The sequence below is a fragment of the Centruroides sculpturatus genome, unplaced genomic scaffold (assembly GCF_000671375.1).
Source record: "Centruroides sculpturatus isolate CEXI.00-Female unplaced genomic scaffold, Cexi_2.0 scaffold262, whole genome shotgun sequence".
NCBI classification, from domain to species: Eukaryota; Metazoa; Arthropoda; class Arachnida; order Scorpiones; family Buthidae; genus Centruroides; species Centruroides sculpturatus.
The window spans coordinates 388,681-416,475 of NW_019384536.1; the positions used below are offsets into that span (position 1 = coordinate 388,681).

Sequence of the window (27,795 nt, forward strand, 5' to 3'; positions counted from 1 at the left end):
AACTGTATGTGGCCGGCTCACGCGTCGAAAAACCTTCCGATTTATTCGTGTACACACCAGAGGGAAAAACAAAAAATATCGTGTATCCACAAACACTCCAATAAATAAATAGAATTGAAACGACACTTTGAAATGTTTTCCCGATGAAAATGAATAATAATAATAAGTTTCAATAAAAATGATAAAATGTAAATTGAATTTTATCATAACGAGTTTGCTTGAATTTCCTTTCTTCTGAGAACGCAGCAATGCGCGACGGGGAAGCTAGTTATATATATATATATATATACCTAATATTTTATAAAATTTCCTTCCATTTTTTAATTTTAAATTGATTCATGTTGATTTAAATATTATTATAACTTTAAATACAGTATATTTAAATGTAAGAGGTATTGATTATATTTAAAATTGTTTTATTGGTTTTGAAGTGTATAGGGAATAGACTGACGGACAGACATTGTACTTTATATATAGAGAGTATTCTATAAATTAGTATTGTAATAAATACTGATATACTTTATAGAAAACTTAATAAATCAAAACTTTTATACGAGAATGAACAACAGCACATTATTTTTACTTTAACAAACTATTAATATTTTTAATTAAAACTTAATTTATCATTAATAATAATAATTTTAAGAAAAGTTTTGAAATTAGGCAAGACGTAAGACTCAACGACAAGAACAAGAGAAAAAGCTCAGCGAAATGAGAAAAAAGCAAGAGGAACAGAGAATAAGAGAAATGGTAATAATATTTTTACTTTAATCAATTCCTACGTACAAAATGAATTACTGAAAATTTATTTTTATTTTTTTATGTTTTAATAGGAAGAAAAAAAAGCCAAAGAAGAGGAAGCCAAGAAGAAAAGATTGGAAGAGGCAGAAAGAAAGCGTCAGGCTATGCAACAAGCTTTGCAAAAAAGAAAAGATGAGCCAGTTCAGCGTAATTTTGTCATCCAAAAAAGAGATGATGGAGGAATTACTCTGGGCTCAGGATTCGATAAGGTAAAAGTCTTTCTTTACACTCATTGAAATATATATATTTTCGAGAAATTTATAAAAATAAATAATTATTAGGTTATGATCCGAGGTGAGATGACTAAAACTAGAGAACAGCTGGAAGAAGATAAGAAATTAGCTCTGAGTGTAAGAGTTAAGCCTTTGAATATCGAGGCTCTAAGCGTTCTGGAATTGAGACAAAAGGCTCAAGAACTGTGGGAGAAATTAGTAACACTAGAAAGTGAAAAGTACGATCTGGAAGAGAGAAAGAAAAGACAGGATTACGATGTAAGTTTCAAAAATAATTGATAATAGAATTTGTATAAAGGCTAAAATGTTCTACCATTTTCAGTTGAAAGAACTTTCGGAACGTCAAAGACAAATCAACCGAAACAAAGCTCTTAAAAAAGGTTTAGATCCAGAGTGAGTGAACTTCATTTTTATTGTTTTGTTTTCTTTTATTTATAAATTAGACCTAAAATGTCTAATAAAATTTTTTAGTTATTGCAATTAAATAAATTCTTTTGATTTTGAAACTTTATAACTTTTTTTAAAATATTTTTTATCCTGTTTTCTCGTGAAATAAAAGGGCATTTTGAGTAATGAAACTGTAAAAGTCATATTGGCTGATTTGTTTTTCGTTCAGTTTACGTTGTTTTATTAATTGAGAAGTTTTTTATAATGATAGGCTAATAACAACCACCAATGGTTTTTTTCTTCTCATAACTTAATGACAGTATCTTATGAATTTGATCAAAGTTATGCAAATATTACTTTTATAAAAATATCTACAGCTGAAAATATTTATATAAATAAAAACATCATCTCCTATTTTAATAAAAATCAATAATGATAAATACAAATATCCATAAGATTGGATTGATGGAAGAAGGCAAGTCAACACATAGGCGCTCTTCCAGGAGAGCGCTTTTGAGAAATACTTTCTATGGGAAATTAATCTTTATTCATTGTTAGACATGTGAAGAAAAACAAAAAAACATGCGTCTAGCCTTTTGAGGTAATGTAAATCGACGACTAATTACCAGTTTTCAGTAGTTTTATTCACTCAGACACGTGGGTCTATGGTTAAATGACATGAAAAGAAATTAAGTTTTAACTTATTTACAAAAAGATGATTACACAGAGCTATTAAATTTGATAAATTAATCAAGCCTGTTAAAGAATTGGAATCTCTTTGTAATTCTTAAAAAAAACAATTGATTTAAAAATTTTCAATACTTCCAATTCATGTCAAAGTTTAATAGCTTATTCTTTTGGATATCAAATTAACATCAGCTTTTTTGAAGATAAAACATAACGTTCATATGCATCAAAAATTTACTTCATATAACATGACATACATAACATAACATGAAATACACTTAATGAAAATACTGTATTAAAAGTTTAATTACATATATGCAAATATATTTAATTTTACAATAAAGTATCATTAATGTTGAATTAAAAAATATTATTTATTTATTATGAAAAAATTAATTTGGTCAAATTTATCAATTTTCAGAGGAATTAAAAAGACATTTTAATAATAGTTTTTACGTTTAATTGTTTATTATTAAGTAACTTTTTCTTATTATGATTTACCAATATTTGTTATAATTAGTACTATATTTGCTTTCATTAATAACTGATTTTTCACTTAATTTAATAAATATAATCGTTATAATAAAATTCTGAAGGACAATACTAAAATGTGATTACAAATTATCCCTCGGTACTAACATAACAACAAATACTTCAATTTTCGTTTAATACTTATACGTTTAAAGCGATAAAAAGATCTTGAAGTAGCCCATATCAATTATCTACTAATAATGTTCGAGTTCAATCGTAAGTCTATATATTCTCATGGAGAAAGACAAAAATTTTATGGGTTCAGTGGTGAGTTATTCAAGCCACTTGAGATCTTGATTGAATATATATTGGAAATCAGATGGGAGCATTGTAGAGGGGCAATTTTTGTAGATGTGTTCCGATGTTTGAAGTTTGTAAAAATAAAAAAATAAATGCAAGAATTAGTGAACCTCCCTCAACATCTGGCCATACGCGAGTAGTGAAGTGATTATTGGCCATATGCAGATTTCTAACACTAACTTGAAAGTGGTAAAGAATCGCTGTGTCAATTTTCCTTAAATATAAAGGTTTTCAATAATTCTTCCGATAAATTTTGAAAAAATGTTTTTCAAAAAAGCTAGAAAATTTTCAGGGATTTTGATAATCCTTCTCGTTCAAATGTTTATAAATTGTCACGGTACAGATAAAAGGCAAAGAAATTTATTAAAACGTGATTTTTAAACATAATTTTATATGTTCTGCCAATAATAAATTTAATGCAAAATTTTAATTAAATTAAAATATAATAATTTAGTAATTATATTTATTTTTTGATCTACAAACATAGAGGCCTTATTTAACAATTTCAATACGATTTTCACACCTTAACAGTATTTTAGTATCGTTAAAGTATTTTAGTATCGATAAATGTAATTCAGTTAAAATGATTTATTATAACAAACCATATAAATTTTTTAACAATGTACTAGTTTCCTTAAAAGATAAAATATTAATTTAATGAAATTTTTAAGAATATTGAAGAGTAGAAGGGGGAAAATTCTTGACCTATTCGTTCCCTTTTGTAAATTTTAAAAGTTTCAATTCGTTTATATTCTTATACAGTATATAACTGTGTTATATTTTTCAGTAAAAGGTTTCTCTTCGACTTTCTTTTATCTAACTATTTTATAAAAGAATTCTTGATTAAACATTGAAATGTAATATAGATATATCTATTAATGATATAACAATTCTAAAATATTCAATATTTTGTATTGGAAAATGATACTCCGTAGACAAGAAAAATCAAATGAAGAAACATTGTCACAATACCTGACTAAATTTTTAATCATATTTTTAATTTATTTAATTCAAAATACATGCTTTCCATCTCAAATTAGTGATGTCTTGCCCCTGTACATCATACTTTTCCTGTTAGCAATAGAGTCGTGCAGGTCATCTATCCAACTTCGTTCAGGGGATAATTTTTAAATTGAAATAACGTGACTTCCGAACATTCTGATGCAAACAAGAATAATTAATCGGGTGGTTAATAATATATAGTTAATCGGGGCCTCCTACTCCACAGCTTTCCATGCCTTGTCTCGTCTTTGATTTATCCAACTTCATTCTCGAGATTAAGGAAGGGCAAACAGACAGAAAGACGGATAATAGTGGGAATTTATAGGTCTACAATTTTTTTCAAATTGCAGTCCAATGAATCTATTGGTAACTTTAAGAAAAAATCTCAACAAGTAAAATAAGATTAGGTTCTATTTGGGTAATCTGCCAAAAGGTACCTCTGGGGATGACTTTCTATGAGAAATCGGCCTTTAATTAGGTTTTAGTCGTGAAGAAAATCCGGAAAACTCCACCCGGCCAGCTCATTGGAAACCATTCAGTAATTAAGTGTACGTTACACTTTTCGAACCAATTTTGATCTCCCTTATTTCTTTTCCTGTTGTGTACGTGTACAGTGATGTAGGCCTACTTTTGACAAACTACCTCTCCTTTAATTACGCGTTCAATACAATTCGTGGAACCTTAACGTTGACTTTAAAAAATTTGGCAAATATTTTGTAACTGACAGTTTGTACATTTAATAAGTAAGTAGTTTATAAAAATAAAGTCGTATGCTACTAAGAATTTACGTAAACAATTTCTCGACTCCCTCCTCCCTTCCGCCCTCAAACTAGACACGTAATTAATAGACGTTAGACACAAATTCAAAATTTTTTATTTATTTTATTTAAACTTTGTGTTATACTGAGTGATGATGTAATTATATATAGTGCTAAAAGATGAAATTTATTGTATGTTTTTGTGACAAATAAACAGAATTAATTACAAATTTAACAAAATTAATTACAGTTAAACTTCTAATAACGACCACTATAAAAAAAACGTTAAGAATGGTCGTTGTTTAGAGGTGGCCATTATTGGAGATTCGACTGTATTTATTTTGAAAGAAAGAGTAAAGATTAGACTATTTGCTTGAAAGAAATTTGGAATTAATTTTGGATATAATTAGGGTTTCTCATTATTTTTCATTTTTTAAAGTAATTTAATACGTTCTGCAACCTCTAAAATCACATTAATAATGCTGTATAAGATATACATTAAAAATTATCTTTGAATTACGTAGAAATTTTCACAAATAGAAAAAATTTATTAAAGTTTGTTGGAAACTGCATACAACAACAACAACAAAAAAAAGTGCTTTGAATTGAGTTGAAAATTAAAAAATAAAACTTAGATCAAACTACTAACTTAAAATGTAAATATTGTTTGTTAAATAAAACATAATACAAAATATTATTGTAAATTTTTATAATAAGATTTAAAAAAGCAAAGATGGTCAATACTCCGATCACTAAATCTAATTCTTATTTTAGTAATGAAAAGTCCTGCTACCGAGAATGCCCTTTCCGATTTAATTGATGTGAGTGGAATCGTGTTTAATGCATTTAAGAGAAGAAAGATGTTATGTGTTTTTTTTACTTGTAGCCTGGAAGATTTCTAGTTCGTTTTCTAGATTGTATACTTCTTATGCTCTCTATTATTCTTGATTTTTCTATCTCGGCTGCTTTAATAGAAACATCAAGCTTATAGTCCGATAATTCGACAGTTCGTTTGTCTTTAATAATCAAGTTTATGAAGAAAAACTTCATACTTGCAGACTTCGTACTCGTTTGTATCCTTGCCCAATTTGCACAACCTGGCGTTACGCAGTTATCGAAGCTACTGGGAATGGTTAAAAATTAAGACAGCATATGCACAATTATTCCCGATATTACAGGTTTCGACAAGTAAAGAATTTTCAGAGTCCTGCCACAAATAAGCTACATATTGATTATTGACCTTTGTGACATGCCATAACAAGCAAAAATTTTAAAAATCTAATAAGTAGGTTTAAAATTAATGAATGCAAGTGTATTCTGTCAGTTTAATTATATTTTCTATTTGCAAAATTTCCTAAACCTTAACACAAAATAAGAAAAAAGTGAACTTTTAAGAAATTTGCGGGATTTCCCAGGTTAAAAAAACAACCGGATCTCGGGATCTCGTTTGAGAAACCCTAGTCTCATGAATGGCGCATTTGTTAATTAAAACCTGATGTAAAACACCTGCATTAATTAATACACTAGTGTTGGGTATTGCATAGAATTAATTTATTTCTACTTATTACTTATTGTGACATCATCACAATGCCAGGCAACGATTCTTAATCATATTTCTATAAAAAAAAATTACGTGACTTCCGGTCCGGATCGGAAGTTCGTATATAGTTACAGCTTATGTAGAGCGACCTCCTGTATGTACACTTAGCACCATCTGTTGAGGAATAAAACAAGTAAATATATATTCTTTTGTACCACTTAGTGATAAGTTCACTTATTTTTCCCTTGACAATTCTTGCATTTTACAATTGTCTGGAAAAATTTCTAAGTTTTCTGGCCATGGGCATGTAGATTTATCGTGTATTTTACAACTCCATTTGCCTAGAATATTAAGAGACCTCAGACTTGTGTCCTATCCATAACCTAACCCTTTCCTGTTCCACCAAATAATAATAAATTTAAAAGCACGAGATTTAGATTAAGAAGAACAGTAGCTTACTTAGATTAGGAAGAAATTCGGGCCTAAAGACTCGAAACGATTTTTTACATGTAAAATGAATAAGATACTAAGCGTGACTGTATTAAATTGTGTTTAATAATTATCCAAATATTTATTTAAATTATATTGTGATACGAAAAAGCCCTGTAAAGTTCTATAACTTAGGGCCTCCCTGAATAAAATTAAATACATTAAATGAAAATTTACAGATAAATGCAAGTACAATGCGATTGTTAAAGACTTGATTGTTCTTCAAGGTGTTCTTCACCGTTTTCTTCGTTTAATTCTTTGCTTTACGAATTAAAAAATAGAAAAATTAGCATTAAAAAAAATAATTTACTTTCTTGTCAATATTACAGAAAATTAAATATTTATTAATTTATACACTATAATTCATGAAATTTATAACGTTTCTGTAGTTGGGAAAGAAATTAATTGATTTGATTCATTTTTAGTATATGAAATTTAAGTTTAATATCAATTAATAACTTGGACTAGAGTTTTAAATAAGGTGTGATCTGATCCCGTGTATATTGATGTATTGTATACACTCAAAACAAAAAATATTGTTTTGCGTGTAAAATGAAATGTATTAATTAATCAGACAGAATATAAAACTAAACTATACTCTTAAGAACGCATCTAGAACTAGAGAAGAGTCGCGTGAAATTATCTAAAACTGAAGAAGACTGGTAATACAGCTAGAAAATACTCTCAAGAGAGCATCTAAAACTGAAGAAGACTGAAAATAGAGCTAGAAAATACTCTCAAGAGAGCATCTAAAACTGATGAAGACTGAAAATAAAGCTAGAAAATACTCTCAAGAGCGCATCTAAAACAGAAGAAGACTGGTAATAGAGCTAGAAAATAGTCTCAAGTGAGCATCTAAAACTGAAGAAGACTGNCATTTAAGAGAAGAAAGATGTTATGTGTTTTTTTACTTGTAGCCTGGAAGATTTCTAGTTCGTTTTCTAGATTGTATACTTCTTATGCTCTCTATTATTCTTGATTTTTCTATCTCGGCTGCTTTAATAGAAACATCAAGCTTATAGTCCGATAATTCGACAGTTCGTTTGTCTTTAATAATCAAGTTTATGAAGAAAAACTTCATACTTGCAGACTTCGTACTCGTTTGTATCCTTGCCCAATTTGCACAACCTGGCGTTACGCAGTTATCGAAGCTACTGGGAATGGTTAAAAATTAAGACAGCATATGCACAATTATTCCCGATATTACAGGTTTCGACAAGTAAAGAATTTTCAGAGTCCTGCCACAAATAAGCTACATATTGATTATTGACCTTTGTGACATGCCATAACAAGCAAAAATTTTAAAAATCTAATAAGTAGGTTTAAAATTAATGAATGCAAGTGTATTCTGTCAGTTTAATTATATTTTCTATTTGCAAAATTTCCTAAACCTTAACACAAAATAAGAAAAAAGTGAACTTTTAAGAAATTTGCGGGATTTCCCAGGTTAAAAAAACAACCGGATCTCGGGATCTCGTTTGAGAAACCCTAGATATAATTATCAAAAATTTAATTATAATTTTAATACTAAATAAATAAATTGTTAGAATAAAGATTTGTTTTATTTATATAAATACAAATTATATAAATATATAGTTTTTACTAATAAATTAAGTTTACATATAATAATAAATCTGCTTACCAACAGATGGAGTTGGCATTCGGAATTTTAATTGTTAACTTGAAATATATACAGTCGAATCTCTAATAATGACCACCTCTAAACGGCGACCACTTTTTTAGGAAATTTTTAAACAAATATGCATACAAAATAACCTCCGAATCAGTGGTCATTTGGTCATTGTTCAGAGATTTGACTGCATTTACATATTTTTAAATATTATTTAATATTAACCAATATATTGATGATAATTTTTCTGTGATTCTGATCGATTATATTTAAATTATTTCCAGCGCATTGCAAGGAAAATATCCGGTAAATATTAAAAACATAACTTAATTTGTTATAAATTCGTTTTCTATTATTTTATTTATATTAAAAAATTATTTTTTAGCCGAAAATTCAAGTAGCCAGCAAATACGAACGCCGAATCGACAGAAGAACTTTTTCTGATAAAAAAGGATTGTTTGAAGGCGTAAGTATATTTGATTTTAATTAAAATAAAATTAGAATTTAATTTACATTTGAATAAAAATTTCTTTAATTTAAAAATACTTCGTTTAATTACACATAGGCCTATATCTTTTCTATGTAATTAATTAAACAACAAATAATTAGATATAGTTATACAACCGGATGGCAGGCAGTTAAAATGTAAGACTGTGTCAAAGAGACTCTTCTTACGTTACGTTACGTCTAGCCAATAAAAGAAGACGTTGTTTGTAACGCCTTAAACAATGTCTTATTTCATTGGCCAGACGTAACGTAACGTAAGAAAAGACTGTCTAAAAGCAGCCTAAGCATACGGCTCTGGGGGACCGGTGAACGATTCCGGACGAGAAATCCCAATTTTTTATGAGCGACCTGTTCCGGATATGTCGGGTTTCATCTCCATCACCCGACCTATCCATCATTGGCCAAATCCATGATGGGCTTAAAAAAGGGTTTTTTTAGCGCCCGCGGGGCAGGAGGAGACAAAAAAAAACAAAAAGCAAAAAGGAAATTATGCTCTTGAAGCTTTATTTTTAGATTTGAAAGGAGACTACCTCAAAATGAGTGTGAAAAAGGCCCTCTTTCTGCCTACCAGGCGAAAATAACGTTGTATAACTATCTACAGTATAGGCCTATATGAATGCATGTAACTAAACGAAAGTATTGTCACATTATTGAATCACTGAACTTTGTATTCCAATGACACACTGTTTACTCTTAACATACAAAGGTCTCTCTTTTGTTTACTGATTTGTAAACCCCATTGTAAGATCATCTGTCAGAGTACATTTGCCAAAACTAATGCCTTAGATAACATTATAGAAAGACTCAAATTATCAATTAGTATCTATAATTATTTCTCATATTAATGGGAAAACTGCCATAGAATGTAATGATATATTCAACGTTGCACAATGTTTGGAAATCGCGAACTTCTATTTAAAGTAAGGAAAAACTGTAGGTTTTTCTTCGCTGAATTTAGAAAATCTGCAATGTGTTCCGAATGACAAACTACATGATAAATTTTGTATTTTTTAAAGATTTTATCATATAAATTTATAATAAAAGTATATACATTTTATTACAAACTTTTTATTTAGGCTATATAAATTATTTATATTTGTATTAATATTCAGGGCTGTCGAGAGTCTCCTACTTATATAAATTAATGTTATTTTTACTAATAGAAAATAAAGTATTTAAAACTGATTTTTATTAATAAAGAAACATTCTACATATTTAATTTGTTCCAAAAAATGGTAAATGAGGTCACCCTGCTCCCGGGTCTATATAAACTCTTGACAGCCTTGACAGCCAATAGCATATATCATATGCTATCTCTATCCGATTCCGTTTCTCTAAACACAATTTGAATTTTATAAATATTGATTCGAAGTGAAAAAATAAACTTTAATTATGTTCGATCCAATTGTTCTAAAATATATATACTATATACATTTTAAACAGTTAAGTCGTATTATTTACTCAAACATTGGCATAATAGAAGCAAGTATCCATAAGGCTTGTGTTGTGGAAGGGCCCCGAAATAGAGAACCTTTCTGTCAGGGAACTTTTAGTCAGAAGCTCAAATCACTTGACTCTCAGCCTCTTAAACTTAATCTTCTTGTAGACCTCCTTACTGCATATATATTGTAATCACTGAATACTGGAATGGTCGTGGTTTCGAGTCTCATCACGTGTTTTCCGGGTTTTCTTTACGTCTAACACCTAAATAGGGACCAATTTCCCGTAGAAAGTTCTCCCAGGAAGCATCTCCCCCTTGGCAGACCGTTCACGTACTCATCCAACAAACCAAACCAAACCAAATCATATTGCTTGAGGTTCTTTAGTTTAGCCGCCTCAGTCGATTTAGCGTCACTGTTTTTCGCTTCGTAAATTGGCATTAAATCGTGAGTGGCGCTAAACCGAAGGACCTCAAGCAATAAGATTTGTGTACAGTAATTAGATCGACACACAAGTTGGACTTTGAGAGTCTGAAAGTCTCGTGATTTGTTGATATGGGTTCTCTGACTGAAGGGTTTTCTTTTCATTATTTACTTGAAAAATCAGTTCATAAATATTCGTAGGCGATTTGAGAAAATGACGCTACTCAGGAGGACGCTATATCGAGACTTTACTGTGTTGTACTTATCACTACAAATGAGCTTTTTGTAGAAATAATGATAGATTCCAATATAGTATTACTGGGATAATACTATATATAAATATCATATTCTAAGTCATCTCAGTAACACTATTGAGCCTCTTCTCGCCAGCTTACTTCTATAAAAAAGCTCATTCGTAGCGATAAGGATAATACAGTATAGTCAAATCTATTATACAGTTATAGTGGCTTTCTGAATAACCCAACCTTCCCAAAGTGCCAATGAATAATTGTAATTTAGAGTGTGGTGTTTTTATATTAATAGAAAATATTTTAAAGTGAAATGTATTAGCACATCCACTGTTTAGCATGAATGAGCACATCACATGAATTAGCACATCACAATGAATTATAATATTCTATCTTATAATATAATCGAGATGGATTGATAATGATAATAATAAGCGCAAAGCCCAAACGGTTAGGAGTTGAAAGTTGAAATTTGGTACACAGTTAGGGTACGTCATGAGAATGTACACTAAGAAGGGATTTTTCGAAATTCCCATCGCGGGGAAGGAAAGGGTTGATTATCGTTATCCCAGTGTGGTAAGTAGATATCTAAAAATTTTCTAATTAGTCTCGGAAGAGGGGGGACCTAAGTGCACTCGGTGAAAACGGGTAAGTTTGACTATAATCTAATTATCTTAATCTTTGCTATCGTTACTTTTTGTCCGAGCAACGCCGCGCTCATCTGCTAGTTATTAATTAAATATTCATATTATAAAGGGAAGATTTAAGAATAAAAGGAATTATTAATTTTAATATTTAATCTACAAAATTGTAATTATAAATCAATTTATATGTAAAATATTCAAAATAAATATATATTGTCCATTTGGGAAATAATAAATCTATTAAAAACTTTTATTAAATGTTAATTAATATCGAATGTAATTTAATGACAAGAATTAGAGCCAAATTCTTCAGAAATTTATATTTACTTTTAAATTAAATTAATAACGTCTAAATATTTACGTATAATTTTTTTCACTTGAAACACAATGACGCACCAAATTTGGCTTACTTGTTAGTATAATTTAACGAATCCTCATTTGAATTTATTTTGTATATTAGTACTTTTTTACATTATTTACTATGTTTGCAAAACATATTTCGTGTTTCCAGTAATGTTTTTGTCATTTTAACATCATAAAATTGATTCAGTTGGAAGAAGAAACGTCCAAAAATCTTAAAACAGAAAACTTGAGATCCAAAATGCTGTAACGAGACGGAAAAATGGAGAGAATGAAACGGTTGAATTGTAAGAATGTCAGTGGATCTTCCAATTTCATTCATGCTTCATTCTTCATGAAAGAAAAAGGAAAAAAATAAACATTTGTGCCAAGGATAAAGCTATTTTTATTAATTTATTCATTCCAAAATATTATTTTTGTCCTTTCCCAAAATTAATTCTTATTCACACTTTTTCTCTTATTTTCAAGATATGGAAAGAGAACGAATTTTTTTTTTTTATTTTCATTTCTTCTTCTCCCTATTGATTTTATTATTATTTTTATTATAAAATTTTAGGTTAAGACTTTCAATAAACCTTAACTATTATATAAAGTGTCATAAATTATGCAAATTTATAAACACCTATCACATTAGTTCCAAATTTCATTATTTACTTTACGTTTTCATTACGTTTAAGTCATCATTTCAGGATTTTGCTTAATTATCTTTATTTTTATTAAAACTTGTTAATTTCTTTGCTGTTATATCCCTGTAGGGTATTGAAGCTCAAAATGAAGAGGTTATGGTGAAGAATTGGGAAGAAAGAATGAGTGCCTTCAAAGAACGCGGTGAATCGAAATTGCCAAAATGGGATCCTTCCAATCCTAAAGTCAAGGAACCTCATGATGCTCGTCAAGAAATTGAGGAAGATGACCTAGAACTGGAACCTCCACCAACTTTTGGAGAACCTGAACCATCACCTCCCAGAGAAACTCATAAAGAAGAGGAGGAGGAGGAAGAAGAAGAAGAGGAGGATGAAGAGGAGGAGGAGGAGGAGGAAGAAGAAGAAGAGGAAGAAGAAGAATAAAAGTGAAGGTAAAAATAAAAATAATAACTGGAATAAATATGAATGATATACAATATATCAAATATTTTAATTAATAACATACAGTATATATATATATATAGGCCTATATATAACTTATATATATTTGATAATACATTAAGTTAACAGTGTTAATGAATTTAAGACGAGTTACGATAATGGATACTATTGACATATTGATGCCAGATAAAGTAACTTCTATACAATTTACCATTAGTTTAAGATAAAAGTTTAAAATATTTTGAAACATTTAGTTTTGTATATTGCTTAAATCATATTAAAATGTCAATTATTAAAGAATATCTCATTGATATATTTGATCACAATTAAATATTTCTCTAGTTCAGCTTTACTAAACTTTAAAGCTGAGAATAACTATTTGCAAATAATTTTCTTCATAATCTTCCTGCTTATGCAGTGAATACATAAGTGAACACACAATTTAAGGATGCAGTTTAATCTTATACATACAAATTTTATTTATTAATTACCTTAAAAATCCAAAGGCATGGAATAAAAGCAAGATTTTACAATTTTGAAAATAAAATAGACTTCTAACATTGATATACTACTCTCATCCATCAAATCATTTAAAAAATTAGCTAAAATAGAAAAAAGTGTAGCAGTAATTATATTTTGATAATGAAAAAGAACATTAAAAAATGTTCGTACATTTGCAAAATCATAAATATATAGCCTATTGACATTAAGTCCTGTCTCCTTTACATTCATTTAGGCTGTGATATCATTTAAATCATTGATATAATGATTCAGTATTAATAATAATTGAATAATTTATTAGCTTATGTTGTTTTCTCTTGCCTAAACTTATATTCATGTCAGAAATTTTACAAATGATTTATATTCTTTTAAAATGTCTTTGCTTTCGGGTATGTAAGTATTTTATTCTCTGTTCAATTAAGCACGCTCAAAATTCTACATTATTCATTTCAAGCGAAAATATAGTAAGATTCTATATTCGCTTAAAAAATAATTTTCAGAATATAAATTGTAGGCTTTGAGTAAATGTTGTTATTAATGCAACTGTAAACAATTTTTCATCGTTGTATAAAAACTAATAACATAATGATATTTTTTATAAGTTAATAATACCAACCATTACAATTGTTAAATTGTAGAAAAATTTAACTTTGTACAATTGTTACATTGTTAATTATATTTGTAGAATGGTTATCTTTCTACAGTTTCATGCTTGAGTGATGACAAAAACTAGGACATCTGAGCACTAAAAATCATATGTTATAATTTTTATAACTATTTAAGATTTTTTTAGTGCATCCTAACCTTAGTTATTTATTTATTTAATAAGTTATTAACTTGTAACTAAGGGTAGGGCGTCTAGGCACTAAAAACCATATTACTTATAAATTATCACTCATATAAGTTATATAACTTATATGATTTTTCTGGCCTTACCGATGACCCACTTATCCACCCGCTGAAAAAAGAACCAAACTAAAAGAGGAATGTTACTTCTTTCACTTTCATGCAGTTCGCATTTGTTAAAATGAATTTTCTGTCAAAAATTACAGAAGAAATTGACAAATGTAATAAAATCCAAGCTTTTAAGGTCTTCTTAACATAAAATAGTCGGATAATATTATTCTATCCGACACAACATTTGACTTATTTGTGAACAGATAAGACTATGCCAGTTGACTTAGGTATTGATTTAACTCATTCCATCTGTTGTTGTTTTAAGTCTACCTGTGACTTATCTTTCAGAAAACTTTACCATCCTCTTGGAACTTTTTCCTAACGGTACCGAACGACGTTCTGCAATGAATCAGATTAACTTACTTGCATATTGGCTTGTTACCAAGTTTTCAATTGGTCTCCACCTCATTTCAGTATTTAATTTATGTCTCTGGCTATTCGAACAAATGCAAACGAATTCTTTGCAACAGAAACAGAAATATCTGGGATTTAATTTAAATTTACAGCTTCTATACAGCTTAAAAAGATAATGATCTCTTATGTAACAAGTAACGTTTCGTAACAAAGTATTAATATATTTAACAAGTAATTAAAGTATTTCTTATAATTTTATGTCCTCAGATTTGGAATTTAGCACACTATAGTGTCAAATATATATTTTGTATTATATATAATCATAATATTAGTTTATTAATATATAGGCTAAATATAGATTTATACTTGTATAGTAAATTAATTTGTTTATATTATAACTCTGTAGAAATTTACTTGTATTTTAATCAAAATAATTTAAAAAGTTATTAATTTTAATTATTATTAATTTTTTTCAGATCGAACCGAAAAGGTTTTTGGCCAAGTCGTGCAGCGGTTTCGATTGGGTTATAACAAACCATCTCATACGCTTCTTCCGCTTCAATTATCAAATTAACAAATAAATATAATTTGCTTGTACTTTCAAAAACTGGTTTAAATAAAATTATTTCCAAATGTAAATATATGTTTCACATGTGTTTAATTAATACTTATAAATTACCAAAACATATAAACCCATAAAAATTTCTTAGGAATTAAGTCCCTCTTTTTTTTGAAGAATTTATCGTTAAGAGCGTTGGATTATGGAATTATTTTGGCAAGCACACCGAGATGTAAATAGTAGCTTGGTGTCAGAATGATTAAAGGAAAGGAGTTTAGTTCTTCTATCACGTGATCGCTGCTTTACATCAACTCTGTCGTGTAAATTAATCTAATTTTATCAAATCAATCAAGCAATTTTTAATTTATAAAATAATTTTTGGTTATATAATTGAAAAAAAATTGATGCTCGAGTAAAAATTCTCCATCGTTTTCTCAAATTTCTCATAGATTTGGAATGATTCTCCCAACATTTCTTGCTTTGTTCTGCCTTTAAATACTTTAACCCTATTTCTTTAATTAGCTTACTAAACATGTACACAGTTTCAAACAATGTCTTTTTTATTTTTTGACTCAGCTGCTTAAGACATTCTACGTTAAACCTTTTTGGTATCTTTGGTACCTTTTTTTTTTTTTTATAGTTTTAAAGCTTAAATTCTGATTTCTTACTTTTCCAAAATTACCAAAAATTTAAATAAATATTTAAGTACTTATATATATATTTTTTCTATGAAACAAATTATATTATTATTTTTTAAAATTTAGCTAGTCAGATAGATAAAATGCCAGTAATATTGATTGTACGAGTAAGAGTGAATATGAATATACTGTTAATGACAAGAATATAGAATAAAACCTCAAAAATGCACAATGTTAGATTAATAATGTATCAATTTAATTAAGAAACATAATATTACATAAATTCTTTCTATGCATAACACTTGTGCAATGTAGAATTTATTGTAGCAGGATAATATGTTTGGAAGCACATAATATAGAACTTATAGACAAAGCCAGATTTAAACTTATTCAGATCCTACACTATAATATATAAAAGGCCTTTCTTCCTCCACCGTATAGTAATAAATATAAAACCTGTACTTCACTGTACCTAAATTCTGTGATTTAACTGTAGCCTAGTATGATAAGATCCTAAATTTTATTCTGGTAAGAGATGATCCTGAATGGTAGCCTGGTATGATAGGATTCTAAGCTGAATCCTATAGTATATGTATATACATCTGGTTTCGCTTATAGAAAATATCAAAATAGTCTAAAAAATAATTTTTAGATATTTGCATATTAATAATAACAATTGAAAACCACAAATTCTCATAATATAGAAAATAAATTCGGCACTCAATTCAATATCTTTGACTGCGCTCAATATAGCAACACGAAATGTTAAATTTAAAAAGAATAAATCAATTGTTTCTTAGTTTATTTAATAAAACTTTATCAATAAAATGTACAATGAAGTATTACATTGAAAATAATATCTTATACAGATTTTTTGTATTTCGATCAATGCTATTCTAAAAATAAGTATAATCTAATAATATCAATCCGACCATTTGTATAAGAGAATAAGAGTTATGAAAAGTTTATTTAGATGACATTTTATTAATGACAAATAAAAAATAAACATTTGTAATGGAAGATAATGATTAAAATCCCGTACGTAAAGTAATAATTCAAATACGTAAAGTAATAAATACAGTAATATTTAATTCTATAATTTAAAAAAATCGAAAATCGTTGTTTTATTATTGAGGAGTTTAGAATAAATATTTTAACGTAAACTAAACGATTAACGAAAAAAAAAATTTAAACGAATAATTTGTTAGAGGAAGAAAAAAAAAGAGCATGACAATTGGATGGCGCTAGGGTCGGGGAAAGTTTAGTAACAGACGACAAAATTAAAACAGCGCATGCGTCGAAGGAACAGTCGGTAGATGTTCGTCTGCTGAAGAAATAATTGCGAGTTTCTTCTTTGGATAATGAACGAGGTCTAGTGCATTTTGGAGGTAAGTAGTTACTTAAGCACTCTTTCCACAAACGGCGATTAAAAGAAGAGATGACCGGCAACAATTATCGACCCCCTTTTAATAGTTTCTTCCCGAAAGGTCGAAAATTGTATTCGGACTGAGTCTGCGCCAAGCGACACGTGATACTGTGATATTCATCGTCAGTTTTCTTATTAAGCTTTCATTTCTGTCTTTTTATCGTGTAATGACTCGCTTACTCTACCAGTTGGTCTTCTTTTTGCCTAGATAAAGACTATTTATGACGGCACCAAGCCAGGTACTGCTCGTGTTTTCAATGCATTTTCAAACGCCTGGCATTTTTCTCTAAAAATAACGAGATAAGCTAATTTATTTTTAAGAATCTGGATAAAACCTCTTATATTTCCGTTTGGGGAAGATTGTTGTCATTTTCCTTCTACTTTCTCATTCTTCACATCAGTTAACTTTTTTTTCGCCTGTTAAACGAGTTGTTCTACTCCATTCTCCAATCATTGCTACGGTATATATTTCTATTTATTTAATAAATTATTCTAAATAATATTTATTGCAGTTTGATTAAAAGAACAAAAACAAGTTATATTTTGACATGCTGACTATCAATATATATATCTAAGATGTATATTGTACAATATATGTACAATATACATCTTATAATATATTGCTTACACTTCTTATCCAATCATAAAATATTTAATGCTGTAAATCAAGAATTGTAACTTGATAAGTGTAAAAGTACACAGTATATAATATCATTGTCAAAACTGTGTGCTTTTATTATTTAATTATTTAAATTTATATTAGATTCAATTATTTACGCGGCCGTATATCTAACAAAATGATTTGCTGAGGAATTTTAAATATCGTTTACGACGTAACGTTAGTCACAATAAATCATTTTTATTAGTCAGTGTAAAGTTTGAGTAAGCATTCGATTACAATATGAATGTGGGCTATATCGATTATGGTAACAAATGTATAAATATAGGTGGTTTGTCAGTGTTTTTATCTTCTGTAATATTAATAAAATCAATTATTTAAGAATAACACATTAATATATTAAGATTGATTTTATTTTAATACTTCATTTATTTTTTGATTGAAGTCAAGCGAATTAATCTTTTCGTTCAGGCATGGATCCAAGTAAGAGTATTAAGGGGTAATTACCCTCCAGCTAATGCTTTAAATTCTATTTGAATTAAATAAGTAACAATATATTTCTATTCAAGGTCTTGTTTGTAGAGCAATTAATCTAAGATTCTTATCTCAAACCGTTTCTGCTTGTTATTTTATAATGTTAAAGCATTATTTAGACAGACTATTTTTTGATAGTTATACCTTTTTGTTATTCGGAAAAATGTATTAAATAAAATAATAAATAATAATAATATTTTTAATGTTTATTGTCATTTTATAAAATAACTGTAGTTTTATATTCGATTCGAAATATATAAAAAGTTAAGGTTAATTCATTTAAAATTTGACTTATAATTTAAAATAGGTTTAACTATTTGTTTACAACTTAATAACTGGGATATATAGGACAGATGAATTGTCACACACAAAAATAACCCCCTCATTCTTCCTTTCTTTAGCCTAAAGGCCTATACACTTGAATGGGCTCTACTCCTACTAATAATAATACGTAAAAACAATATTTGGTTTACATCAAGCTGAGTTACAAAAAATTGAATAATCGTATATTAGAATAAATTAATATCACCGATTTAATTAATCATTTTGTAGAGTTAAGGTTTTACTCGGAGAAATTCTAAAGTCTTAACTATAATTTTAAATTTCTATTCAAATTTACTTTCATAATTCGAGTAGAAGACTAAACTTTTTTATATCGTTGAGTAGGATCTTACGCTAAAGAATTAGAAAAGCTAAAATGATAAAATTAGAATTTTGGAAACGAAACGTTGACACTGACATTGAAATTTCTTACTGTTTTATTACTTGCCTGATTTTAAAAAAGTATTACAGAATTATTAATAAAAGTTATACATTTGTAATTAAACAAGATCTTTTGTTTTAAAATATTGAATTAATTTGGTTTAAAGTAATTTTATGTAAATTTTTCTTAAGTAAAGATCTGAAAGCTTTAAATGATTTTCTTTAAAGTTAGATCTTCAAACGTTCTAATTTAATTTTGAATATTTTACACAGTGTTTAATTTTGTCTTATATTTCGGGAAGAAAAAGAAATGCAGTAACCATTTCATTTCCTATTTAGTTCTACGCATATTCTGTTGAAAGTGTAGTTGTTAAGCAAGTCTATATTGTTTATTTAGGAATAGAAGTCCCAACTAAATTCGCGTTTATCTCAGTAAATGAATTATTGATATAATTCATTTACCCTTCGTTGTAAAACGTTTAAAACTTCAATTGTAGGCTTTTTGAATGAAGAAATAATTCAGGTAACATTTATCTGTTTAAGTTCTATTTTGAGAGTTACTATTTCTCCTATATTTTTCGATAAATATCATTTTAGAAATGTAATTTTTCATATATCTATTAGTATAAAGAGTTATTTCTTGCCGATCATAGCAATTTTAATTTATTTTTGTTTGGATATAAATTATTTTATATATTGATAATTTCGAAATAAACTTATTTGTTAGTGTTAGTTTCGAAATTGAATAATGTAAATAGTTTAAAGTTTTAAAATGTAGACTGCATAATGATTAATAAACAATTTGTTTATAATATAAAGTGAAAATATTTTTGTTTCATTTTAAATAAATTGACTTACAGCCGTTGTTGGAGGTCATTTTCAATGCATTTTCGTCCAAAAAAGTTCATGAAAAAATGGCTGCTGTTTAGACATGGCCGTTGTTGGAGCTTCAATTGTACTTAAAAATATTTTCTCAATCGTATGCTGTTTGAAAGCTATTAAGTCCAATTTTAGTTTTAAAATATGCATTATTGTTTTAAATTTATAATTAAATTTTCAAATAAATTGTTATAAAAGAATTAGGTTTAAAAAAAGATATATATTACATTTCGACGAAAATAATTCATATATGATGATTCTTTCGGTTTAATTGTATATTAGCCCGCTTATTATAAAAATATATAAATTAATTTTTATGAAATAATTTATGATATTGTAAATCGGCTTCGGCTAATTTAAACAATGAATTGAAAGAATTATCTTGTTCTACTTGTGAAAGTTAGTTTAATTTTTTTACATTTTTTAATATAAATAATTTATTATTCCACTGTTTAAAATACTAATAAATTCTTCAGTAACTTTTAAAGTAAAGATAATTTTATGAAATTTCCTCTTTTCATTTCTCTATTTTATTCTAACGTGACTGTGAAAAATAAATTAACAATTGTTAAACAATAAAAAATTAATAACCATTTTCTGTGAAATTTATGTAAATTGTATTTTTTAAATTTCAACTGTTTCACATTAAAATTTAAAATTCATTTGTCAAAACTACTGCTATTCGAAGAGACAGAAGGGTTCCTAAAGGGTCCATACAAGATCAGATCATAAATACAAGAAACTGCAGAACGTATATTTTAGAAGACAAGACACAGACGACACTTGTAGAAAATGTCATATCAGGCTCGAAACTATACAACACATTACAACGGGTTGCAAGCTTTTATTGCAAACAGACTACGCACTTATATGGACATAAACGAATAGCAAATGCAATGCATCAAAAGCTTGTACACAAGCATAAACTACTAAATACCGACTTAGACGATCATAAAAAACAACACACAAAATATATTAAGACAGAGCATATAATCAAAGACAAAACGACATTACGACGGACTATACATTATATCTATTGACAAACACAACAAAATCACATATATCAAAGACACAACTATTCAAACACTCACAACATAGAAAACATATACACTGAAAAAATTAGCATATACTGTACTCAGAACGTGCCCATGAAATAAACAGAATGGATAAAGTATGTATGCCAGTAGTCCTTTCTTGTACAGGCGTCATACCATATACACTAGCCAAGAGGATAGAAACATTAGGGTTTCACAACAGTATATACATCATACTACAGAAAGCTGCCATACTAAACACAAGTCATATAAGAAATTTTTATACACAAATACATACACGAACAGCAAGTAAATAAAATAATAGCTTGTTCTATAACTGCGCCTTGACCTTGATCTGGCTTAGCATTAGGCACCAGTATGTAAACCGAGTAGTATACGTACCACATAATAATATTTACAGTATTATTGTATTTTATATAAATTTTAAAACCTAATACAAGTCCTAATACAAACCTTCATGGCATCGTTTATGAATTATTTGATGCATCTGTGATGTATGATGTATTAATGTACCCGGTATATAGCCCGATGGAATACGGCAGTGGTTGGCTTTGTTGTTATAATGTATCGGATTTTCGGAGTGTTATATATATATACCTTGCCGGGGAATATGATGGCCGGTTGAGTGCCTTATGTTAAAAAAAGAGTAAAAGATTAATAACATAGATGCATGCATCTATGATATTAATCTTTTAATCTTTTTTTCTCTAAACTTCGTATGGGTATAAAAATAAAATTATTTAATAAGAAATATAATTTTTTTATTGCTCTTATCTATTCTATTTTATACCTTTTTGTACGCAAATATATGCATGCATGTATTTAAATAGAATATTAATGTTAATAAATGTTGATGGAAAATGCAAACTTAAATGTGACTTTGTAAATTTGTCTTTTGCTGTTCGTCTACCCCTTTATTGGCCTGGACGAACCAATAGTGTGCTTGCAAAAAACAAACAAAAATATGCATACATACACTTTGTAATTTTTATGTACGATATTATATTTAAAGGTCCACAAAATAAGTGTTAATTTTTATAAGAAACTCTTTTTCAAAATCTTTTTAAAACAATTTCAATTACTGTCCGAAAGGTATGAAAATATTAAATTTTAGATTATTTTATTTACATTATTATACTAGCATAACAATCTGATAGCTGCTTCTTATAGAACATGTACTTCATCTTTCCAATTCTAAAATGAAACGAATTTCGCAAAATTCTTTAGCTATCCAGTTTATTTAAAAAAATTACTTTTTATAATTAAAGTAAAAAAAATTGATTACATTGTTATTTAATATACAAAACAATGTAAATTAAATTAAAAATTGTATTTTCCTTCTTTTTTTTACTTGATATACGCCTTTATAAAAATGTTTTAAACGTTCCTTAAGAGAAATTTCTTGAAAATTAAATTATTATATCATGAATTAGGCCTATATCATTTTAAAAATTAGAATTTGGAGATAAAAAAATTCTAAACACTTATATTTGGACATTTTAAAATTTCTCATCTATAACTTAATTACGCATTCATTCGAAAAAGTAAAATATTCATATATTTTAATATATACATAATTTATAAACCTATAAAAATATCTAAGACTTTTATATTTTTAATAAAACTGTAAAAACAAGATTTTTAATTATAAATTTTTAAATGAATTATTTTTATTATATATATAAATATTTATATATTGTTTTCTTTGCAGCATAATTTATTATTAAGACCAGTTTAAAACGCACAATCTAATATGATCCATGTCGATGAAACAGATTTTGATGATGGTAAGTTTTTTTTATCATTAATCATACTCAATTTGGATTTAAATTACAACAAACAGTAATGTTTGTGTGAAATTATATGTCTGTTAATGTTTCTGTTGTCTTAAAATATATTTATATTGATTTAGTCGCATTTGTCTCAGTACAACATACGTCAGTTGGCTTAAAATATTCTGGAATGATTAATTTGCTATGTAATTATGGTCAAATTAGATATCTTCCAATTATAAAATGATGCGATCACATTTTAAACTTAGTCTAGTTTAAAAAAAGCTGATGGAAATACCTCGTATTTTCCATTATACGTTTTAAATTATTTTGTTAATTATAAATCGGATAGATAATGTCTTATTTTGTCTTCTACACCCAAGTGGCTCTTAGTAAGCCATTTCATTATTTTCGCATTCTTGTCATGCTGCCCGTTCACAAACACATCTATAGCCGTTTTCCATTAATACTTTCACGGATTCAGTTGTTCTTAAAGCAGACAATTCCAAACATTTGTATGACCTTCAACGAAAATAAGACATGTTGTGATATTCCGATCGACGTATTAGATTACTTCCTAAACATTACAAATCTCCTATCTTTGCTGTTATCCTATTATTCTGAAATATAAACACGGCCGACCGCAATAAATTGAGGGAGAAAAGTCAAAACATGTCACTTTAATCTTTCATAAATAATCAAATTATAATTTTAATTAAAATGACATGTATTGTTGTTATTAATAATTTTAAATTAATAATTTAGAGGTAGAAATACCCTTCGAACCAAGAAATGTTGTTGTCAAAGTTGGAGAAGATGTGAAAAAAGACTATAATCTACACGAAGAACTTGGAAGGTAAGACTACTTATTAAATTTTAGGATCTTTAAATTGAATTTCTTAATCTGGTATACAGAATTATCTTCGCAACAGATAGGATATTATCGAATTTATGCATCTAGTCTAAGTAAGGAAAAGTGAAAACTTTAACTAAGCAACTCCTTCAGACTGAAGTGTTGTGGGATTGTAAAAAATGTTTAAATGATGTTTTTGGGAATGAATTTTGTCAAATTGCCAAACTAAAAGAACGAAACTATTACGTCATGAAACAACACTTCAGGTTGGCTCTTATATTAGTTCCTATATAAAAATCAACATGTTTCAAGTTATTGCCATTTCAAAAATTCTTATTTTAGAAAACAAAATTTTTAATATTCTTTAAACTTTTTCTTATTTTAAAGTTATAACAAGGAAAATGTTTTAATTCTGTTTTCACCTATTAGCGTATCATTAATACAGTGTAGTTACATTTACATTGCCAGGAGTAACGATCATTTTAGTAAAGATTAAATAAATAAATCAAATAAATGTTCATGTAGAAACATGAAATAGTTTTAATTTTTGAGTTCTTAAAATTATTACCATTGTTCAGAAACTTAGTTGACAAGAACAAAACTTCACATAAAACCACATATCGTATTTTAGAGTCAAACTTAACCTGAGCGCCTTGCAAGAGATGTTTATGTAACAACTTCTTCAAGGCAGTCTTAGTTTACTGCTTGCCATATTTGTTCTTCATGACCTAATTCCTTGTCTCCGATCCAAATGTTGCTCCTCTATGTTTACACAGTTAATTCATGCGAAAAAGTTTATGATTAAATGTGGGAATACAAACCAAAAAGATACGTTTTGTGCGAAAATTGCGGTATTTAAAAAATAAATATCCATATTACCATTTAAAGACTTTTTATAATAATTTTTATAATAATTTATTTACTTTTCGTGTTTTATTATCGTGTATTATTTTCGCAGGTAGATTTATGTCATCAATAATTTTTAAAATTATTTTCAGAGGTAAATTTGGAACCGTATATAAATGTTCAGAAAAGGCTTCAGGAAAAATTTTTGCTGCCAAATTCATTATAACTCCCCGGAAAGATGATCGAAAAGATGTGTTGAGAGAGGTGGAGATTATGAGATGTCTGCAACATCCTCGTCTCTTACAACTTTATGATGCGTACGATGATGGAAAGAAGGAGATGTGTCTAATATTAGAACTGTGAATAATTTTTCCAATTCTTTATTCTTAGATATGTTACAAAACATAATTTATAATTATAAAACTGAATCATATCCACTTGATACTAATAAATATATTTTTATTAATTGAAAACAATTATGATCTTTTTATGAATATGCACCTAAGTTCTTAGGATAGATTACCATCAAAATTAATCGAAGTTAAATCAAAATAAAAATGGAAGAATAAATGAAATTTAACTTTTAAATTTACTTCTATACATCTTGTAAATTTCTAAAATTTAAACTTTCAAACTGATAATGTAAAATTATCTTCTTGATGCAGCCTATTTAAAGGCTTACAAAGTGTATTAATGTATGAATACGTAGGAGTTAAAATTTATTTTATATTCCAGCATAACCGGAGGAGAACTGTTTGAAAGAGTTATTGATGATGATTTTATCTTGACCGAAAAAGCATGTACTATATTTATGAGACAGATATGTGATGGTGTTTTATATATGCATTCGAGAAACATCTTGCACTTGGATATGAAGGTAAACTTTTTCATATACAGTTTTAATATCATTATATGTGGCCTAACATTTCTTTTTTCAGCCAGAGAATGTGCTTTGTTTAACAAGAACTGGTAACAGAATTAAGCTGATTGATTTTGGCTTAGCTAGAAAATTAGAACCCGGTAAGAAATTGCAAGTGTTGTTCGGTACTCCCGAATTTGTGGCCCCAGAAGTAATTAGTTTTGATCGTGTATCCTATCAGACGGATATGTGGAGTGTCGGTGTTATTTGTTATGTTCTGTAAGTCTTTTTTGTTAATCCCGTAAATCTATCATTTATGATCGAAGAGCAACTTTTTCTTTTTCAGTCTTTCTGGTCTATCCCCATTTATGGGTGATAATGATGCAGAAACTATGGCCAATGTCACAAGAGCTGTTTATGATTTCGATGATGAAAGTTTTGACAAAATTTCAGATGAAGCCAAAGACTTTATTGAAAAGTTATTAGTCAAAGAGCTAGAGTAAGTCGAATAAAATTATGGAAACAAATATATCTTTATTGATTAAAATTAACGAAATTCCATGTGACTTGTAATAACAATTCATAGTAAACAACTTTCCAAATTATGAAAAGTTGTTTACTATAAATACGCATATTTATTTTGCTAATAATTATTTTTTTTTATTTACAGAGAAAGATTAACAGCGGCTCAATGTTTAGAACATCCGTGGCTGAGGGCAAGTTTCTATTTTATTACTCAAATAAATTTGAAAAACTTTTAAAATTTTTTTGAATGATTTTAAATTTTATTTAAAGCATTATTATGTTAAAATGATTTTCAAAAAGATTAGACTAAATATTTATATTTTTTATGAAACTATTTCGAACTGTAGAGAGATAAGAAAAAAGAAGAGAAGACTTTAGACAAAAAGAAATTGAGGAGGTTCGTCATAAGAAGAAGATGGCAGGTAAGTAGAATAAAGACCTGTAATAATTATGTTTCAGGTGTTACAATGATAAAGTACAAACGTTATTATTTAAATTTAAAATGTAGAAAGCCGTCAATGCACTTTTGGCTCTGAAGAGGATGGGAGCAGTTATTTAATCATAATAATAATAAATGTAAGTATGCTAGAGTTTTTGTTTCTGGTAATTTCGCTTGGGATCAAATCAGAAGTAAATTAATAATTTAAAACTTTTCAAAATAAAAAATAGGCATTTTTATATCGATTTATAAGAATGTACAACGTGCGTCTACTAAATACGGGGACTGAATTTATAAAAAGTTTTTTGCAGAAATGATTCAATTTAGTACCAGTATTTAAAATAAACACTACCGTGACATATATACATTTTTTACACGCTATAGTAATTTACATATGCCCTCATGAAAAGATCTTTTTGAAGTGCTGTTTAATTCCTTCCGTATAACCTCTTGGATTTCCAAAATTGACTGAAATTGTCTCTTTCAAAGCAAATTTTAATTTGGGGAAAAGAAAGTGGTCAGGCTGTTGGGAACTCCTGTTCTCAAATTAAAATTTGCTTTGAAACGGAGACAATTTCAGTCAATTATAGAAATCCGAGAGGCTAAACGTAAGGAACTAGACAACACTCCAAAAAGATCCTTACGTGAAGGCATAGGTAAGTAGAGCGTGCAAAAATTTGTACAGGTTACAGAGGAGTTTATTTTGAAGACTGATACTAAATTGCCAAAAACTATTCTACAAATTCAGTACCCGAACATAGTGACTTACTGTTAGAAAACGCACCTTGTAAAATAAGTCAAGAAACATTTCGAATAATTTATACAATAACATTAAATTATCGAATAAGAAGCGTTTTAATGTTTAAATTAAAAAAAAACTTTTCAAAACGTTGGTAATAAAAATATAACATTGTGTTCAAAGTCAGATGAGGAAAATATATCAAGATAATTTAAAATGAAATAAATATAGTACAGTTGTCCCTTGATAATCCGACAGGTAAGGGACCAAAGGTGTGTCAGATTACCAAAAGTGTCCGGATTACCGAAAATAATTACATATTTCGCATTGTTTTGCTAGCAGTAACTTACAATATTCTCTACTCCAACTGTTCGAACAGAACTGCTCACATAAAACACACGAAATGTGTGTCATCGAGTAAGAATTGGATGGGGAGATTCACATCGCGACATGCTTCTGTGCAAGCAGACACGT

The 27,795-nt window shown here is 28.0% G+C and overlaps 2 protein-coding genes across 5 annotated transcripts; both read left to right on the top strand.

Moving 5' to 3' along the window:
* Positions 1–621: 621 nt before the first annotated feature.
* LOC111623247 (troponin T, skeletal muscle-like) lies at positions 622–15,515 on the top strand. Its single transcript, XM_023365746.1, has 8 exons — positions 622–750; positions 834–1,010; positions 1,083–1,292; positions 1,357–1,427; positions 8,643–8,664; positions 8,744–8,824; positions 12,735–13,054; positions 15,353–15,515. Exons 1-7 carry the CDS (start codon positions 712–714, stop codon positions 13,044–13,046), a joined length of 912 nt encoding a protein of 303 aa, XP_023221514.1. The 5' UTR covers positions 622–711; the 3' UTR covers positions 13,047–13,054; positions 15,353–15,515.
* Positions 15,516–17,326: 1,811 nt separating this feature from the next.
* On the top strand, positions 17,327–26,714 carry LOC111623248 (myosin light chain kinase, smooth muscle-like). Of its 4 annotated transcripts, none has more exons than XM_023365747.1 (10): positions 17,327–17,461; positions 23,000–23,075; positions 23,826–23,916; positions 24,912–25,118; positions 25,495–25,636; positions 25,698–25,897; positions 25,965–26,117; positions 26,289–26,334; positions 26,491–26,565; positions 26,652–26,714. In XM_023365747.1, exons 2-10 carry the CDS (start codon positions 23,042–23,044, stop codon positions 26,700–26,702), a joined length of 999 nt encoding a protein of 332 aa, XP_023221515.1. In that variant the 5' UTR covers positions 17,327–17,461; positions 23,000–23,041; the 3' UTR covers positions 26,703–26,714. The 4 variants fall into 4 exon arrangements, with proteins under 4 accessions (XP_023221515.1, XP_023221519.1, XP_023221517.1 ...); XM_023365751.1 differs by lacking the exon at positions 17,327–17,461 and adding an exon at positions 17,718–17,738; XM_023365749.1 differs by lacking the exon at positions 17,327–17,461 and adding an exon at positions 17,790–17,960.
* Positions 26,715–27,795: the final 1,081 nt, after the last annotated feature.